Source organism: Macaca mulatta, chromosome X (assembly GCF_049350105.2).
Source record: "Macaca mulatta isolate MMU2019108-1 chromosome X, T2T-MMU8v2.0, whole genome shotgun sequence".
Taxonomy (NCBI): domain Eukaryota; kingdom Metazoa; phylum Chordata; class Mammalia; order Primates; family Cercopithecidae; genus Macaca; species Macaca mulatta.
In genome coordinates this window covers 1,139,748-1,155,703 of record NC_133426.1, presented here as the reverse complement: position 1 = coordinate 1,155,703, position 15,956 = coordinate 1,139,748, and the positions used below count along the sequence as shown (strand labels likewise).

The 15,956-nt window shown below is 48.7% G+C and overlaps 1 protein-coding gene across 4 annotated transcripts in view; it reads right to left on the bottom strand.

Moving 5' to 3' along the window:
* LOC106995138 (interleukin-3 receptor subunit alpha) overlaps positions 1-15,956 on the bottom strand; it is a 38,310-nt gene that overhangs the window by 11,029 nt on the left and 11,325 nt on the right. For 2 of the 4 annotated variants that reach the window (XM_077988164.1, XM_077988165.1), the window contains exons 5-8: positions 14,175-14,307; positions 13,905-14,086; positions 10,151-10,266; positions 4,493-4,519 (exon numbers count right to left, since the gene is read on the bottom strand). In XM_077988164.1, the coding sequence (XP_077844290.1) occupies positions 4,493-4,519; positions 10,151-10,266; positions 13,905-14,086; positions 14,175-14,307 (458 nt within the window). Of the gene's footprint in view, positions 1-4,492; positions 4,520-10,150; positions 10,267-13,904; positions 14,090-14,174; positions 14,308-15,956 lie in introns of all 4 variants that reach the window. The other 2 variants (XM_077988166.1, XM_077988163.1) reach the window with 1 other exon arrangement.

The window sequence follows — 15,956 nt, the reverse complement described above, 5'->3', positions numbered from 1 at the left end:
CCTGGACAACAAAACCCATCTCTACAAAAAAATTTTTTTGTTTTGTTTTGAGACGGAGTTTCGCTTTTGTTGCCCAGGTTCAGGTGATTCTTCAGCCTCAACCTCCCGAGTAGCTGGAATCACAGGCGTGCACCACCACGACCGGCTAATTTTGTATTTTTAGTAGAGACGGTGTTTCTCCATGTTGATCAGGCTGGTCTGGAACTCCCGACCTCAGGTGATCCGCCCCCTGCCTCAGCCTCCCAAAGTGCTGGGATTACCGGCATGAACCACCACGCCCAGCCAAAAATATGCTATGCTATGCTATGCTATGCTATGCTATGCTATGCTATGCTATTCTATTCTATTCTGTTCTATGCTATTCTATTCTATGCTGTGCTATTCTATTCTATGTTATTCTATTCTATGCTGTTCTATTCTATGCTATGCTATTCTATGCTGTTCTATGCTATTCTATTTTATGCTATTTTATGCTATGCTATTCTAGCCTATGCTATTCTATGCTATGCTATTCTATGCTATGCTATTCTAGTCTATGCTGTTCTATGCTATGCTATGCTATTCTATGCTATTCTATTCTATTGTATTCTATGCTGTTCTATGCTATGCTTTTCTATTCTATTCTATTCTATGCTATGCTATGCTATTCTATTCTATGCTATTCTATTCTATGCTATTCTATTCTATGCTATTCTATTCTGTGCTATTCTATTCTGTGCTATTCTATGCTATTCTATTCTATGCTATGCTGTACTATTCTATGCTGTGCTATGCTGTGCTATGCTATGCTATGCTATGCTATGCCATGCCATGCCATGCCATGCCATGCCATGCCATGCCAGAGCCTTGCTCTGTCGCCCAGGCTGGAGTGCAGTGGCGTGATCTCAGCTCACTGCAAGCTCTGCCTCCTGGGTTCACGCCATTCTCCTGCCTCAGTCTCCCAAGTACCTGGGACGACAGGCGCCCGCCACCTCGCCCGGCTAGTTTTTTGTATTTTTTAGTAGAGACAGGGTTTCACTGTATTAGCCAGGATGGTCTCGATCTGACCTCGTGATCCACCCGCCTTGGCCTCCCAAAGTGCTGGGATTACCGGCGTGTGCCACCGCGCCCAGCCCCAAAGTTTTTTTAAATGAACTGACATGGTGGCAAACACCTGTAATTTCAGGTACTCAGGAGGCTGAGGCAGGAGGATCCCTTGAGCTCAGGAGGCAGAGGTTGCAGTGAGCCGTGATTGTGCCACTGACCTCCAGCCTGGGTGACACAGTGAGAGCCTGTCTCAAATTAAAAACCAAAAAAAAAAAAAAAAGAAAAAACCATTCATATTTACAGCCTCAGCCCCCAGCACCTTTCAGTGGGGCCTTATGATGAAATAGCTGTTCATGGCAGATGTCATGAAGATGCAAATTGAGATGATGTCATTTTGGATTAGGGTGGGCCATAAATTCTATGACCGATGCCCTTATAAGAAGAGGAGACACGGCCAGGCGCAGTGGCTCACGCCCGTCATCCCAGCGCTTTAGGAGGCTGAGGTGGGCGGATCACTTCAGGTCAGGAGTTCGAGGTCAGCCTGAGCAACAAGGTGAAACCCTGTCTTTACTAAAAATACAAAAAATTAGCTGGGCGTGGTGGTGGGCACCTGTAGTTCCAGCTACTCGGGAGGCTGAGGCAGGAGAATGGCGGGAACCCGGGAGGCGGAGCTTGCAGTGAGCCGAGATCCGGCCACTGCACTCCAGCCTGGGCGACAGAGCGAGACTCCGTCTCAAACAAAACAAAACAAAAAAGAGACACAGATGCAGAGAAAAAGGCCATGTGGAGACGGAGGCAGAGAGTGGAGTGATGTGGCCACAAGCCCAGGGACCCCTGGAGTCCCCAGGAGCTGGGAGAGGCAGGAAGGATCCCCATTCATCCGTTAAAATGGACTAATACAGGGGGACAGACAGAGACAGATAGAGAAACAGACAGAGAGATGGAGGCAGAGAGAGGGAGAGAGAAAAACAGAGACAGAGAGAAGCGGAAACAGAGGGACAGAGACAGAGAGAGTGGGTGATGGAGTCTGGCTGTGTCCCCACCCAAATCTCATCTTAAATTCGAGCTCCCATAATTCTGACGTGTTGTGAGAGGGACTGGGCGGGAGATAATTGAATCATGGGGGCAGTCTCCCCCATACTGTTCTCAGGGTAGTGAATACGTCTCACGAGATCTGATGGTTTAATAAAAGAAACCCTTTCTCTTGCCTCTCTCCTTTTTTTTTTTTCTCCAGACATAGTTTTGCTGTCACCCAGGCTGGAGGGCAGTGGCACGATCTCAGCTCACTGCAACCTCCGCCTCCCGGGTTCACGCCCTTCTCCTGCCTCAGCCTCCCGAGTAGCTGTGACTACAGGCGTGCGCCACCACGCCCGGCTAATTTTTTGTATTTTTCGTAGAGACGGGGTTTCACCATGTTGACCAGGCTGGTCTCGAACTCCTGACCTCGTGATCGGCCCACCTCGGCCTCCCAAGGTGCTGGGATGACAGGCGTGAGCCACCACGCTTGGCCCTGGAGGCCATTATTCTAAGTGAAGTAACTCAGGAATGGAAAACCAAATATCGTATGTTCTCATCTGTAAGTAGGAGCTAAGCTATGAGAATGCAAATGCACAAGAATATTATGGAACTTGGGGACTCGGGGGTGAGGATGGAAAGGAGGTGAAAATAAAAGACTACATATTCAGGCCAAGCATGGTGGCTCACGCCTGTTATCCCAGCATTTTGGGAGGCCAAGGCGGGTGGATCGCCTGAGGTCAGGAGTTCGAGACCAGCCTGGCCAACATAGTGAAACCCTATCTGTATTAAAAATGCAAAAACAAAACTTAGCTGGGCGTGGTGGCGAGTGCCTGTAATCCCAGCTACTTGGGAGGCTGAGGGAGTAGATCTGCTTCAACCCGGGAGGCAGAGGTTGCAGCGAGCCGAGATCGTGCCACCGCACTCCAGCCGAGGCAACAAGAGCAAAACTCCGTTTCGAAAAGAAAGATGAAGAGAGGGAGGGAGAAAGGGAGAGAGATACAGAGAGGGGGAGGGAGATAGAGACGAGAGAAAGAGAGGGAGGGAGAATGAAAGAGGGAGAGACGGGGACAGTGGGAGACAGAGAAAGAGGGAGGGAGAAACGGAGAGAGATACAGACACACAGACTGGGAGGGGGGAGATACAGACAAGGAGAGAGAGACGGAGGGAGGGAGAATGAGGGAGAGACAGAGACACAGATGGGGACAGTGGGAGATAGAGACGGAGAGAGAGAGATGGAGGGAGAAAGGGAGATACAGAGACAGACAGAGAGGGGGAGATAGAGAGAAGGAGGGAGAAAGGGAGAGAGATCCAGAAACACGGAGACAGATACAGGGAAACAGACGGACAGAGAGAGAGGGACATGACAATGCCGTGTGCGGCTGTTTGTTCCTCCGGATCCCAGGCAGGGGCTGGTGGAGGGTCCTCTGTGTGACGTGCTCGTCTGAGGCCTGGGCCACCTGTCTGTCAATGCTTGTCTCTGCTGGGTAGAACTATGGTTTGGTAGCGCGTTCCTGCTGGACTGGGGCTGCCTGGCCCGGGGTAAGGCATGTGGGGCAAATGGGGGGACCTCGTTTGGACGGCGCCTGGCCAGCCACAGCGTCTGGCTCTCACACCTCGGGAGGGGTCATCCCTGACTCTGCCCTTTCCCATCCCTCAATTTGGGGATGGGCTATATCCCAATTTTGCAAGATTGCAGTAAGGGTGACACCCAGAGCCTGTCAAATGAAAGCCACTGAACCGTGACTAATAATATTATAATAATATTATTATATAATTATATATTATTATATATTATACATTTGCATATATACAATTTATATAGATGTATATTATAATTATGTATAATATATTAAACAATTATATATTATAAAATATATTTATTATATATTATAAAAATATATAATATATAAATTATAAAATATATATAATTATAATGACATATAACATAATTGTATCTATAATTATACATAACATATAACTATAATATATAACATAAATATATAAAATATAAATTATATATAATATAAATATGTAATATATAAATGTTGTATATTATATACGGTGACAGCAAGACTGCATCTCAAAAATAAATATATGATATATAATATATAATTATATATATTATGTGATTACATACATGATTATATATCATCATATATGTCACATTATATATAATATAAATAACATGATTATATATATCACATATAATATATAACAATATTACAACATATACAGCATATCACATATATATAACATATATGTAATATATAGCATATATTATATATTATATGTTGTGTGTTATCTAATACATCATATGTAATATATAATTATATATTGTAATAAATGGTATATTATAATAAAAATATTAATACAATAATAGTATTATTAATATTAATAATAAAACCCTCTGCAATGTCAAGTACAGCGTCTGGGGCTACGCAACACTCACCTGTTCTGTCCTTACAGTCTGCATTCTCTGCAAGACAAAAGCAAACAAACTTTTGAGTGTCTGGAGGCTTACCTGACAGCCTCCTCCTTCCAAACTCAAATTTCTTTCTCCAGGAAAACCAGCAAAACAGTGGGGGCTCTGGGAAGGCCTTGGGGCAGCAGTGGGGGCAAAAGCAGTAGGGGTACATAGCACCTGACCAAAAGGTTGGTTGGTTGATTTATTTATTTATGAGATGGAGTCTTGCTCTGTCACCCAGGCTGGAGTGCTGTGGCGTGATTTTGGCTTACTGCAAGCTCTGCCTCCCGGGTTCACGCCATTCTCTTGCCTCAGCCTCCCGAGTAGCTGGGACTACAGGCGCCCACCATCACACCCGGCTAATTTTTTGTAGTTTTAGTGGAAAGTTGGCCAGGATGGTCTTGATCTCTTGACCTCATGATCTGCCTGCCTCGGCCTCCCAAAGTGCTGGGATTACAGGCGTGAGCCACCACGCCCGGCCCAAAAGGTTTCTTACGGTGTACAAGCCCTTGTGGCAAGACCTTGGTGGGAGGGGGCTTCGTGAGGCCTGTGGACAAACAAGACCCACTGTCCTCTCAGACTGCCTCCGGATGCACCCAGGGGTAGCCACAGACAGCCTATGCCAGGCCAACGAACTGGGGGGGATGCAGCACCAGACTAGCTAGGACTCCGCCTCTGGTTGCAGCTACGCCTGCTCCCTCATCAGTGAAAGAAAGAAAGAAGTCTGTGCTGTATTTATTTTCTTAAAAAAAAAAAAAAACACATGGGCTCAAAACTACTTGGTAATATAAAAGAAATTCATAGACCTAATGTTTTTGAGCAGATATAGACTTACAGAAAAACTGCATATGAAATAATCGGTATTTGAGCATAAATAATAAATATATGGCCAGGCACGGTGCCTCGCACCTGTAATCCCAGGCCTTTGGGAGGCTGAGGCGGGTGGATCACGAGGTTAAGAGTTCGAGGCCAGCGGGGCCAAGATGGTGAAACCCCGTCTCTACTAAAAAATACAAAAAAAATTAGCCAGGGGCGGTAGGAGGCACCTGTAATCCCAGCTACTCAGGAGACTGAAGCCGAGAATCGCTTGAACCTGGGAGGCGGAGGTTACAGTGAGCTGAGATCGTGCCGCTGCACCCCAGCCTGGGTGACAAGAGTAAGACTCTATCTCAAAAATAAATAAATAAATAAATAAATAAATAAATAAAAATAAAAAACTAAATATAGTACATAGGCTGGGCCCGGAGACTCACACCTGTAATCCCAGCACTTTGGGCGACAGAGCGAGACTCTGGCAATGCAATGCAATGCACTACACTACACTACACTACACTACGATACGACACAATACAATACGATACATAAAAAAAAATTTAAAAATTAAAAAAAAATTTTTTTTTTTTTTTTTTTGAGACGGAGGCTGGCTCTGTCGCCCAGGCTGGAGTGCAGTGGCCCGATGTCAGCTCACTGCAAGCTCCACCTCCTGGGTTCAGGCCATTCTCCTGCCTCAGCCTCCCAAGTAGCTGGGACTACAGGCGCTCACCACCTCGCCTGGCTAATTTTTTGTATTTTTTAGTAGAGACGGGGTTTCACCATGTTAGCCAGGATGGTCTCGATCTCCAGACCTTGTGATCCACCCATCTCGGCCTCCCAAAGTGCTGGGATTACAGGCTTGAGCCACCGCGCCTGGCCAAAAATTAAAAAACATAAAATAAATAAATAAATGAAATGAAATGAAATAATAAAATAAAATAAAATACTAAATATAACACATAGGCTGGGCCCGGAGGCTCACACCTGTAATCCCAGCACTTTGGGCGACAGAGCAAGACTCTGTCAATGGAATGGAATGGAATGGAGAATGGAATGGAATGGAGAACGGAATGGAATGGAGAACGGAATGGAATGGAGAACGGAATGGAATGGAGAACGGAATGGAATGGAGAATAGAATGGAGAATGGAAGAGAGAATGGAATGGAATGGAGAACGGAATGGAATGGAGAATGCAGAACGGAATGGAATGGAATGGAACGGAGAATGGAATGGAACGGAATGGAATGGAGAACGGAATGGAATGGAGAACGGAATGGAATGGAATGGAATGGAGAACGGAATGGAATGGAGAACGGAATGGAATGGAGAACGGAATGGAATGGAGAACGGAATGGAATGGAGAACGGAATGGAATGGAGAACGGAATGGAATGGAGAACGGAATGAAATGGAGAACGGAATGGAATGGAGAACGGAATGGAATGGAGAACGGAATGGAATGGAGAATAGAATGGAGAATGGAAGAGAGAATGGAATGGAATGGAGAACGGAATGGAATGGAGAATGCAGAACGGAATGGAATGGAATGGAACGGAGAATGGAATGGAACGGAATGGAATGGAGAACGGAATGGAATGGAGAACGGAATGGAATGGAATGGAGAATGGAATGGAGAACGGAATGGAATGGAATGGAACGGAGAATGGAATGGAACGGAATGGAATGGAGAACGGAATGGAGAATGGAATGGAATGGAGAATGGAATGGAATGGAGAATGGAATGGAGAACGGAATAGAATGGAGAACAGAATGGAGAATGGAATGGAATGGAAGAATGCAATGGAGAATGGAAGAGAGAATGGAATGGAATGGAGAACGGAATGGAATGGGGAATGGAGAACGGAATGGAGAATGGAATGGAATGGAGAACGGAATGGAATGGAGAATGGAATGGAATGGAATGGAGAATGGAATGGAGAATGGAATGGAATGGAGAACGAAATGGAATGGAGAATGGAATGGAATGGAACAGAGAATGGAATGGAACGGAATGGAATGGAGAACGGAATGGAGAACGGAATGGAGAATGGAATGGAGAACGGAATGGAGAATGGAATGGAATGGAAGAATGCAATGGAGAATGGAAGAGAGAATGGAATGGAATGGAGAACGGAATGGAATGGGGAATGGAGAATGGAATGGAATGGAGAACGGAATGGAATGGAGAATGGAATGGAATGGAGAATGGAATGGAGAACGAAATGGAATGGAGAATGGAATGGAATGGAGAATGGAATGGAGAATGGAATGGAATGGAATGGAGAATGGAAGAGAGAATGGAATGGAATGGAGAACGGAATGGAATGGGGAATGGAATGGAGAATGGAGAATGGAATGGAGAATGCAATGGAATGGAGAACGGAATGGAATGGAACGGAGAATGGAATGGAACGGAATGGAATGGAATGGAGAACGGAATGGAATGGAGAACGGAATGGAATGGAGAATGGAATGAAATGGAATGGAATGGAATGGAGAACGGAATGGAATGGAATGGAGAACGGAATGGAATGGAGAATGGAATGGAATGGAGAATGGAATAGAGAATGGAATGGAGAACGGAATGGAATGGAATGGAGAACGGAATGGAATGGAGAATGGAATGGAATGGAGAATGGAATAGAGAATGGAATGGAGAACGGAATGGAATGGAGAATGGAATGAAATGGAATGGAGAGTGGAATGGAATGGAATAGAGAACGGAATGGAATGGAGAACGGAATGGAATGGAGAATGGAAGGGAGAATGGAATGGAATGGAGAACGGAATGGAATGGAGAACGGAATGGAATGGAGAATGGAATGGAATGGAGAACGAAAAGGAATGGAGAATGGAATGGAGAATGGAATGGAGAACGGAATGGAATGGAATGGAGAATGGAAGAGAGAATGGAATGGAATGGAGAACAGAATGGAATGGGGAATGGAATGGAGAATGGAGAACGGAATGGAGAATGCAATGGAATGGAGAACGGAATGCAATGGAATGGAGAATGGAATGAAATGGAATGGAGAATGGAATGAAATGGAATGGAGAACGGAATGGAATGGAATAGAGAACGGAATGGAATGGAGAATGGAATGGAATGGAGAATGGAATGGAGAACGGAATGGAATGGAGAATGGAATGGAGAATGGAATGGAATGGAGAATGGAATAGAGAATGGAATGGAGAACGGAATGGAATGGAGAATGGAATGAAATGGAATGGAGAATGGAATGGAATGGAGAACGGAATGGAATGGAGAATGGAATGGAGAACGGAATGGAATGGAGAATGGAAGGGAGAACGGAATGGAATGGAGAACGGAATGGAATGGAGAACGGAATGGAATGGAGAATGGAATGGAATGGAGAACGAAAAGGAATGGAGAACGAAAAGGAATGGAGAATGGAATGGAGAACGGAATGGAATGGAATGGAGAATGGAAGAGAGAATGGAATGGAATGGAGAACAGAATGGAATGGGGAATGGAATGGAGAATGGAGAACGGAATGGAGAATGCAATGGAATGGAGAACGGAATGCAATGGAATGGAGAATGGAATGAAATGGAATGGAGAATGGAATGGAATGGAATGGAGAACGGAATGGAATGGAATGGAGAATGGAATGAAATGGAATGGAGAACGGAATGGAATGGAATAGAGAACGGAATGGAATGGAGAATGGAATGGAATGGAGAATGGAAGAGAATGGAATGGAGAACGGAATGGAATGGAGAATGGAATGGAGAATGGAATGGAATGGAGAATGGAATGGAGAACGGAATGGAATGGAGAATGGAAGGGAGAATGGAATGGAATGGGGAACGGAATGGAGAACGGAATGGAATGGAGAATGGAATGGAGAATGGAATGGAATGGAGAATGGAATGGAGAACGGAATGGAATGGAGAATGGAAGGGAGAATGGAATGGAATGGGGAACGGAATGGAGAATGGAATGGAATGGAGAACGGAATGGAATGGGGAACGGAATGGAATGGAGAACGGAATGGAATGGAGAACGGAATGGAATGGGGAACGGAATGGAGAATGGAATGGAATGGAGAACGTAATGGAATTTGGAACGGAATGGAATGGAGAATGGAATGGAATGGAGAACGGAATGGAATGGAGAACGGAATGGAATGTCTCAATAAATGAATAAATAAATAAATATTTATGTTCCACTGGGCCCCTGTATCCACAAGCGTTACATGTGCGATCCAACGACCCGTGGATCAAAAATATTTGAGTAACTTGCATTGAATCTGTAGATCACTAAAAAAGAAAACAGAAAGTTCAAGAAAAAAATAAAAATAACCACACAACAATAAAAATAATAGAAATAAAACACAATAGACCGCATAAGGTCTAAAATTTTTGGTTTTTTTTTTTTGAGACGGAGTATCACACTGTCGCCCAGGCTGCAGTGCAGTGGCACGATCTCGGCTCACTGCAACCTCCGCCTCCCAGGTTTACGCCATTCTCCTGCCTCAGCCTCCCGAGTAGCTGGGACTACAGGTGCCCGCCACCTCGCCCGGCTAGTTTTTGTATTTTTAGTAGAGACGGGGTTTCAGCATGTTGGTCAGGCTGGTCTCGAACTCCTGACCTTGTGATCCGCCCACCTTGGCCTCCCAAAGTCCTGGGATGACAGGTGCGAGCCACCGCGCCCGGCCTTTTTTCTTTTTCTTTTTTTTAACGATCCCTGCGTTCTGTGGCGTTATCAGAGATTTTTTTGCCCGTCCCAAGGCCCCAGAGTGCAACTTCCCAAAAATCAGGGATGTCCAGGGCGGGGGTGGTGGGGGGAACGGGTGAACGGTTTACCTTTTGGATCCGAAGCTCATAGCGGAATTTGCGATTGAAATGACTTTTCATTTTCCAGTGCATGAAGGAATGTGTCTCATTACACTCTCCAGTCATGTTGGGTGGAGTTAATCTCTCTAACAATGAGAAAAGCACTTTTAGCAGTAAAAATCAATTCTTTTTTTTTTTCTAGAGATACTTCACACAGGACTGAGCCGTGCTGGGGGCGCTGGGGGAAGTGACCCTCCTTAGGATTTGCATCCTGGGAACCCCACTGTCCTGGGAGCAGCCTTGAGCACCACCCTTTTGGTCACTTCAGTACCAGCTTTTCTGAGGATTGGCAGGTGCACATCTTTGTCCCTGCCCCCTCCATCTCTGGGCTCAGCCCCGCTGGGCAGCCTGACCCACTCCCCACCCCTGCCCAGCGCCAACCCCCACTCCCCATGCCCCCTCTGCCCGCCTACAGCCCACTGCAGCCTTGAGGGCCCTCTCCGCAGCATTCAGGATGGGCCCTCCAGAGACTCCTGCACTTTTGACCTGTACATATCCTTCTGGAGCTGCCACTTCCCGGCTTCTCTCCTCCCGCCCATCCCCACCTCAGCCCCCTGAGGGGATGTCCCGCCACTCCCAGCGGCCCAGGGCATCCTCCACGTCCAGGGAACCCCAGGCACTTCCACATTCTCAGGCCAGCGCAGCCCTGTGTCTCCGGCTGTCTGTCTGGGTCTCCCCTGGGCCCCTGGAAGCAAGTCCAGCCCTGGCCCCCGCCTCCTTCTCCCCCTCCTCCTGCTCTCCTGTTCTTTCTCCCCTTCCCTACCCTCCTCCCCCTCCACTCCTCTTCCTCTCCCTCCTTTTTCTACCCCTTCTCTCTCTCCTCCCCATTCTCCTTGTCACCCTCCTCTTCCCCTCTCCTTTCTCCTCCTCCTCCCCTGCTCATTCTCCTCCTCCTCCTCTTTTTCTTCCTCCTGTTCCTTCTTCCTTCTGCCCCTCCTCCTCCTTTTTCCTCCCCTTCCTCCATCCTCTCCCCTCCTTCTCCCTCCTCCTCTCTTCCCTTCTCCCCCTCCACCCTCCTCCCCCTCCTTTTCCTCCCTCTCCTCCTCCTCCCCTGCCCATTCTCCTCCTTTTTCTTCCTCCTCTCTTCCTGCTCCTTCTTCCTTCTGCCCCTCCTCCTCCTTTTTCCTCCCCCTCCTGCTCCCCTTCCTCCATCCTCTCCCCTCCTTCTCCCTCCTCCTCTCTTCTCTTCTCCTCCCTCCACCCCCTCCTTATTCTCCCTCTCCTCCTCCTCCCTTGCCCATTCTCCTCCTTCTCCTCCCACTCCTTCTGCCCCCGTCCTCGTCCCTCCCTCTCCTGCTCTCCTTCCTCCACCCTCTCCCCTCCTCCCTCCTCCTCTCTTCCCTCCTCCACCACCACCCTCCTCCCCCTCCTTTTCCTCCCTCTCTTCCTCCTGTCCTTTCTCCTTCTCCTCCCCCTCCTCAGCTCACTACCCTTATACCCCACCTTCTCTGTCTTCCCCTCCCTCCCCCTCCTACTCCTCTCCATTCTCCTTCCTCTCTTCTCCCTCCTCTTCCTCCTCCACCGTCTCCTCCTCCTCCTTCTTTCTGCCTCTTGTTCTTTCTTCTCCTCCTCCTCCTTCCCTCCCCATCTCCACCTCCTCCCCCTCCTTTCCCTCCGTCTTCTTCTCTTCCTCCTCCTCCTCCTTTTCCAGTTTCCTCTTTTCTTCCTTCCCCTCCTCCTCCCCCTGCTCATGTTCTTCCTCTCCTCCCTTCTCTTCTCCTTGTCCTTCTCCTCCTCTTCCTCATTTCCCCCTCCTCTTCCAAGGTATCCAAGCACCCTCCCCGTGGGGTCAGGGCATGTCTGCTCTGGGCATATTGACATTCTCACCACCTGGGAGGTTCCCCGGAGCTCGGATGTTGTGGACTGAAAGTGTGTGTCCTCCTGTCCCAAATTCCTGTGTTGAAGCCCTGACCCCTGGTTGGACGGTGTTAGAAGGTAGGGCCTTTGGGAGGTGACTGGGGTGGGCTGAAGTTATGAGGGTGGACCGCTATGATGGGGGGGTACCATGACCCGTGATGGAACCCATGATGAGGGATTCCATGACTCATGATGGAACCTATGATGGGGGCTCCCATGACCCATGACCCATCACGGGGGCTCCCATGACCCACAATGGAGGCTCCCATGACCCATGGTTGCAGGGGGTCCCATGACTCATGATAGGACCCATAAGGGATCCTATGACCCATGATGGAACCCATGATGAGGGATCCTATGACCCATGATGGAACCCAAGATGAGGGATCCTATGACCCATGATGGAACCCAAGATGAGGGATCCTATGACCTATGATGGAACCCATGATGAGGGATCCTATGACCCATGATGGAACCCATGATGAGGGATCCTATGACCCATGATGGAACCCAAGATGAGGGATCCTATGACCCATGATGGAACCCATGATGAGGGATCCTATGACCCATGATGGAACCCAAGATGAGGGATCCTATGACCTATGATGGAACCCATGATGAGGGATCCTATGACCCATGATGGGACCCATGATGAGGGATCCTGTGACCCATAATGAAACCCATAATGAGGGATCCTATGACCCAAGGTGGGACCCGTGACAGGGGATCCTATGACCTATGATGGGGGATCCTATGCCTCATGATGGAACCCATGATGGGGGCTCTCATGACCCATGATGGGGGGGATCCCATGGCTCATGATAGGACCCATGATGGGGGATCCTATGATCCATGATGGGGGGGTCCCATGACCCATGATGGGACCATGATGAGGGATCCCATGACTCATGGTGGAACCCATGATGGGGGATCCAATGATGCATGATGGGACCTATGATTGGGGATCCTATGACCCATGATGGGGGTGTTGCATGACCCATGATGGGACCCATGATGGGGGATCCTATGACCTATGATGGGACTCATGACAGGGGATCCTATGACCCATGCTGGGAGGGGTCCTATGACCCATGATGGAACCCATGATGAGGGATCACATAACTCATGGAGGAACCCAAGATCAGGGGTCTCATAACTCATGGTAGGACCCATGACAGGGGATCCTATGACCCATGATGGGGGATCCTATGACCTGTGATGGGACCCATGATGGGGGATCCTATGACCCCTGATGGAACCCATGACAGGGGATCCTATGACCAATGATGGAACCCATAATGAGGGGTCCTATGACCCCTGATGGAACCCATGACAGGGGATCCTATGACCAATGATGGAACCCATAATGAGGGGTTCTATGACCCATGCTGGGAGGGGTCCTATGACCCATGATGGAACCCATGATAAGGGATCACATAACTCAGGGTGGAACCCATGATCAGGGGTCCCCTAACTCTTGGTGGGACCCATGACGGGGGCTCCTATGACCTATGATGGGACCCACGATGGGGGCTCCTATGACTCATGATGGGACCCGTGATGGGATCCTATGACCCGTGACAGGACCCATGACGGTGTGAGTGCCTTTCTAACAAGAGACCCCAGAACTTCATCTCTCTCTCTCTCTACCATATGAGACATAGTGAGAGGATGACCCTCTGCAAGCCAGGAGGAGACCTCCCTAGGAGCCCAGTCGGCCAGCACCCTGACCTCCAACGTGCAGCCTCTGGAAATGCGAGAGGCCAGTGTCTATGTGTGGGCCCACCCGGTCCGTGGGATGTGGCCTGAGGCTAAAACCGTGGCCTCGCAGAGCTGAGGGTGGGAGGGAATGTCGTGGGCTACTCACCAATCTGTGAAAAGAAGACAAACTTATCTGTGCAGGGGATACTGACGGCTGCGCTCCTGCCCCTCACCAGGATGTGGGAACTTTGAGAACCGCGGGAGAGTCGAGCGATGTCATCGAACCGACACCCGATCTGTGTTCCCCGAGCATCCGTTTTGTAGCGAAGGCACCTGTACTGTTCGTGGCTGCTGCGGTAAGCGGTAAGGTTGCGGGACGACCGTGCCCCGAAGGCCTGCACCGGGGACAGCCCGACCTGCCCAAGGGCACACCTACTTGGGATTGTTCAAGTACAGGTCGTACTGGACGTCAGCGGGGGCCGCCGGGCCTACCACCCAGCTGCAGCTCAAGAAATCCACGTCATGAACCCAGCAGGTCAGATTCTCCGCGCCTGCCTGAGGCGTCCCACCTGGGTTCACAAACATAAAAGAAAACTCGAATCGGGACCAGGTGTGGGGGCTCACACCTGTCACCCCAGCACTTTGGGAGGCCCACGCGGGTGGATCACCTGAGGTCAGGAGTTCGAGACCAGCCTGGCCAATGTAGTGAAACCCCGTCTCTACTAAAAATACAAATATTAGCCGGGCGTGGTGGCTCACGCCTGTCATCCCAGCACTTTAGGAGGCCGAGGCGGTTGGATCACCTGAGGTCAGGAGTTCGAGACCGGCCTGGCCAACATGGAGAAACCCCATCTCTAATAAAAATATAAAAAAATTAGCCAGGTGTGATGTTGGGCCCCTGTCATCCCAGCTACTAGGGAGGCTGAGGCAGGAGAATTTCTTGAACCCGGGAGGCAGAGGTTGCAAGAAGCCGAGATCGCATCAGTGCACTCCAGCCTGGGCGACAGAGGGAGACTCTGTCTCAAAAAAATAAATAATAAATAAATAAAATTCTAATCGCTTTTTAGAGTGCCTTTCGTATTCTGAGACCATGGAGGATACACAAGCAATTGTAAAAAAATAGTAATAATACAGAGAGATCCTAGACATTCTTTTATTTATTCATTTTTATACAGAGTCTCGCTCTGTCGACCAGGCTGGAGTGCAATGGTGCGATCTCAGCTCACTGCAACCTCTGCCTCCCGGGTTCAAGCGATTCTCCTGCCTCAGCCTCCTGAGTAGCTGAGATTACAGGCACCTGCCACCACACCCGGCTAATTTTGTATATTTAGTAGAGACGGGGTTTCACCATGTCGGCCAGGCTGGTCTCGAACTCCCGACCTCAGGTGATCCACCTGCCTCGGCCTCCCAAAGTGCTGGAATGACAGGCATGAGCCCCCACACCGAACCTCCCCAGGGAGCACTTTTACAGCCAAACCCACCTCTCTCCAGCTCTCGCTCCTGCTTATATCCCTGCAAACCAGGAGACTGTTTTCTATTTATAAAATGTTGCCATTTCAAGACAGTTGTATAAATGAAATCACTCTGTGTGTTACACTCTGGCGTGCTCTTTTTTTCCAACTCAGCATAACTCCCTGGGAATCTATTAAACTTAAAAATAATTAACTCGAGGCCAGGCACAGTCGTTCACGCCTATAATCCCAGCACTTTGGGAGGCCGAGGTGGGCGGATCACCTGAGGTCGGAAGATTGAGACCAGCCTGGCCAACATGGTGAAACCCCATCTCTACTAAAAATACAAAAATTAGCCAGGCGTGGTGGCAGGTGCCTGTCATCCCAGCTACTCGGGAGGCTGAGGTGGGAGGATCACTTGAGCCTAGGAGTTTGAGACCAGCTTAGGTAACATAGCAACACCCCATCTCTATTTAAGGCGGGGCGTGGTGGCTCACCCCTGTACTCGCAGCACTTTGGGAGGATGAGGCGGGCAGATCACGAGGTCAGGAGTTTGGATCAGCCTGACCAACATGGTGAAACCCCATCTCGACTGAAAATACAAAATTAGCCAGGTATAGTGGCGGGCGCCTATAATCCCAGCTACTCAGGAGGCTGAGGTAGGAGAATCGCTTGAACCCGGGACGCGGAGAAAGAGAAAGAGAAAGACAGAGGGAAAGAGAAAGAGCAACAGAGAGAAGGAAGGAAGGGAGGGAGGGAGGGAAGGA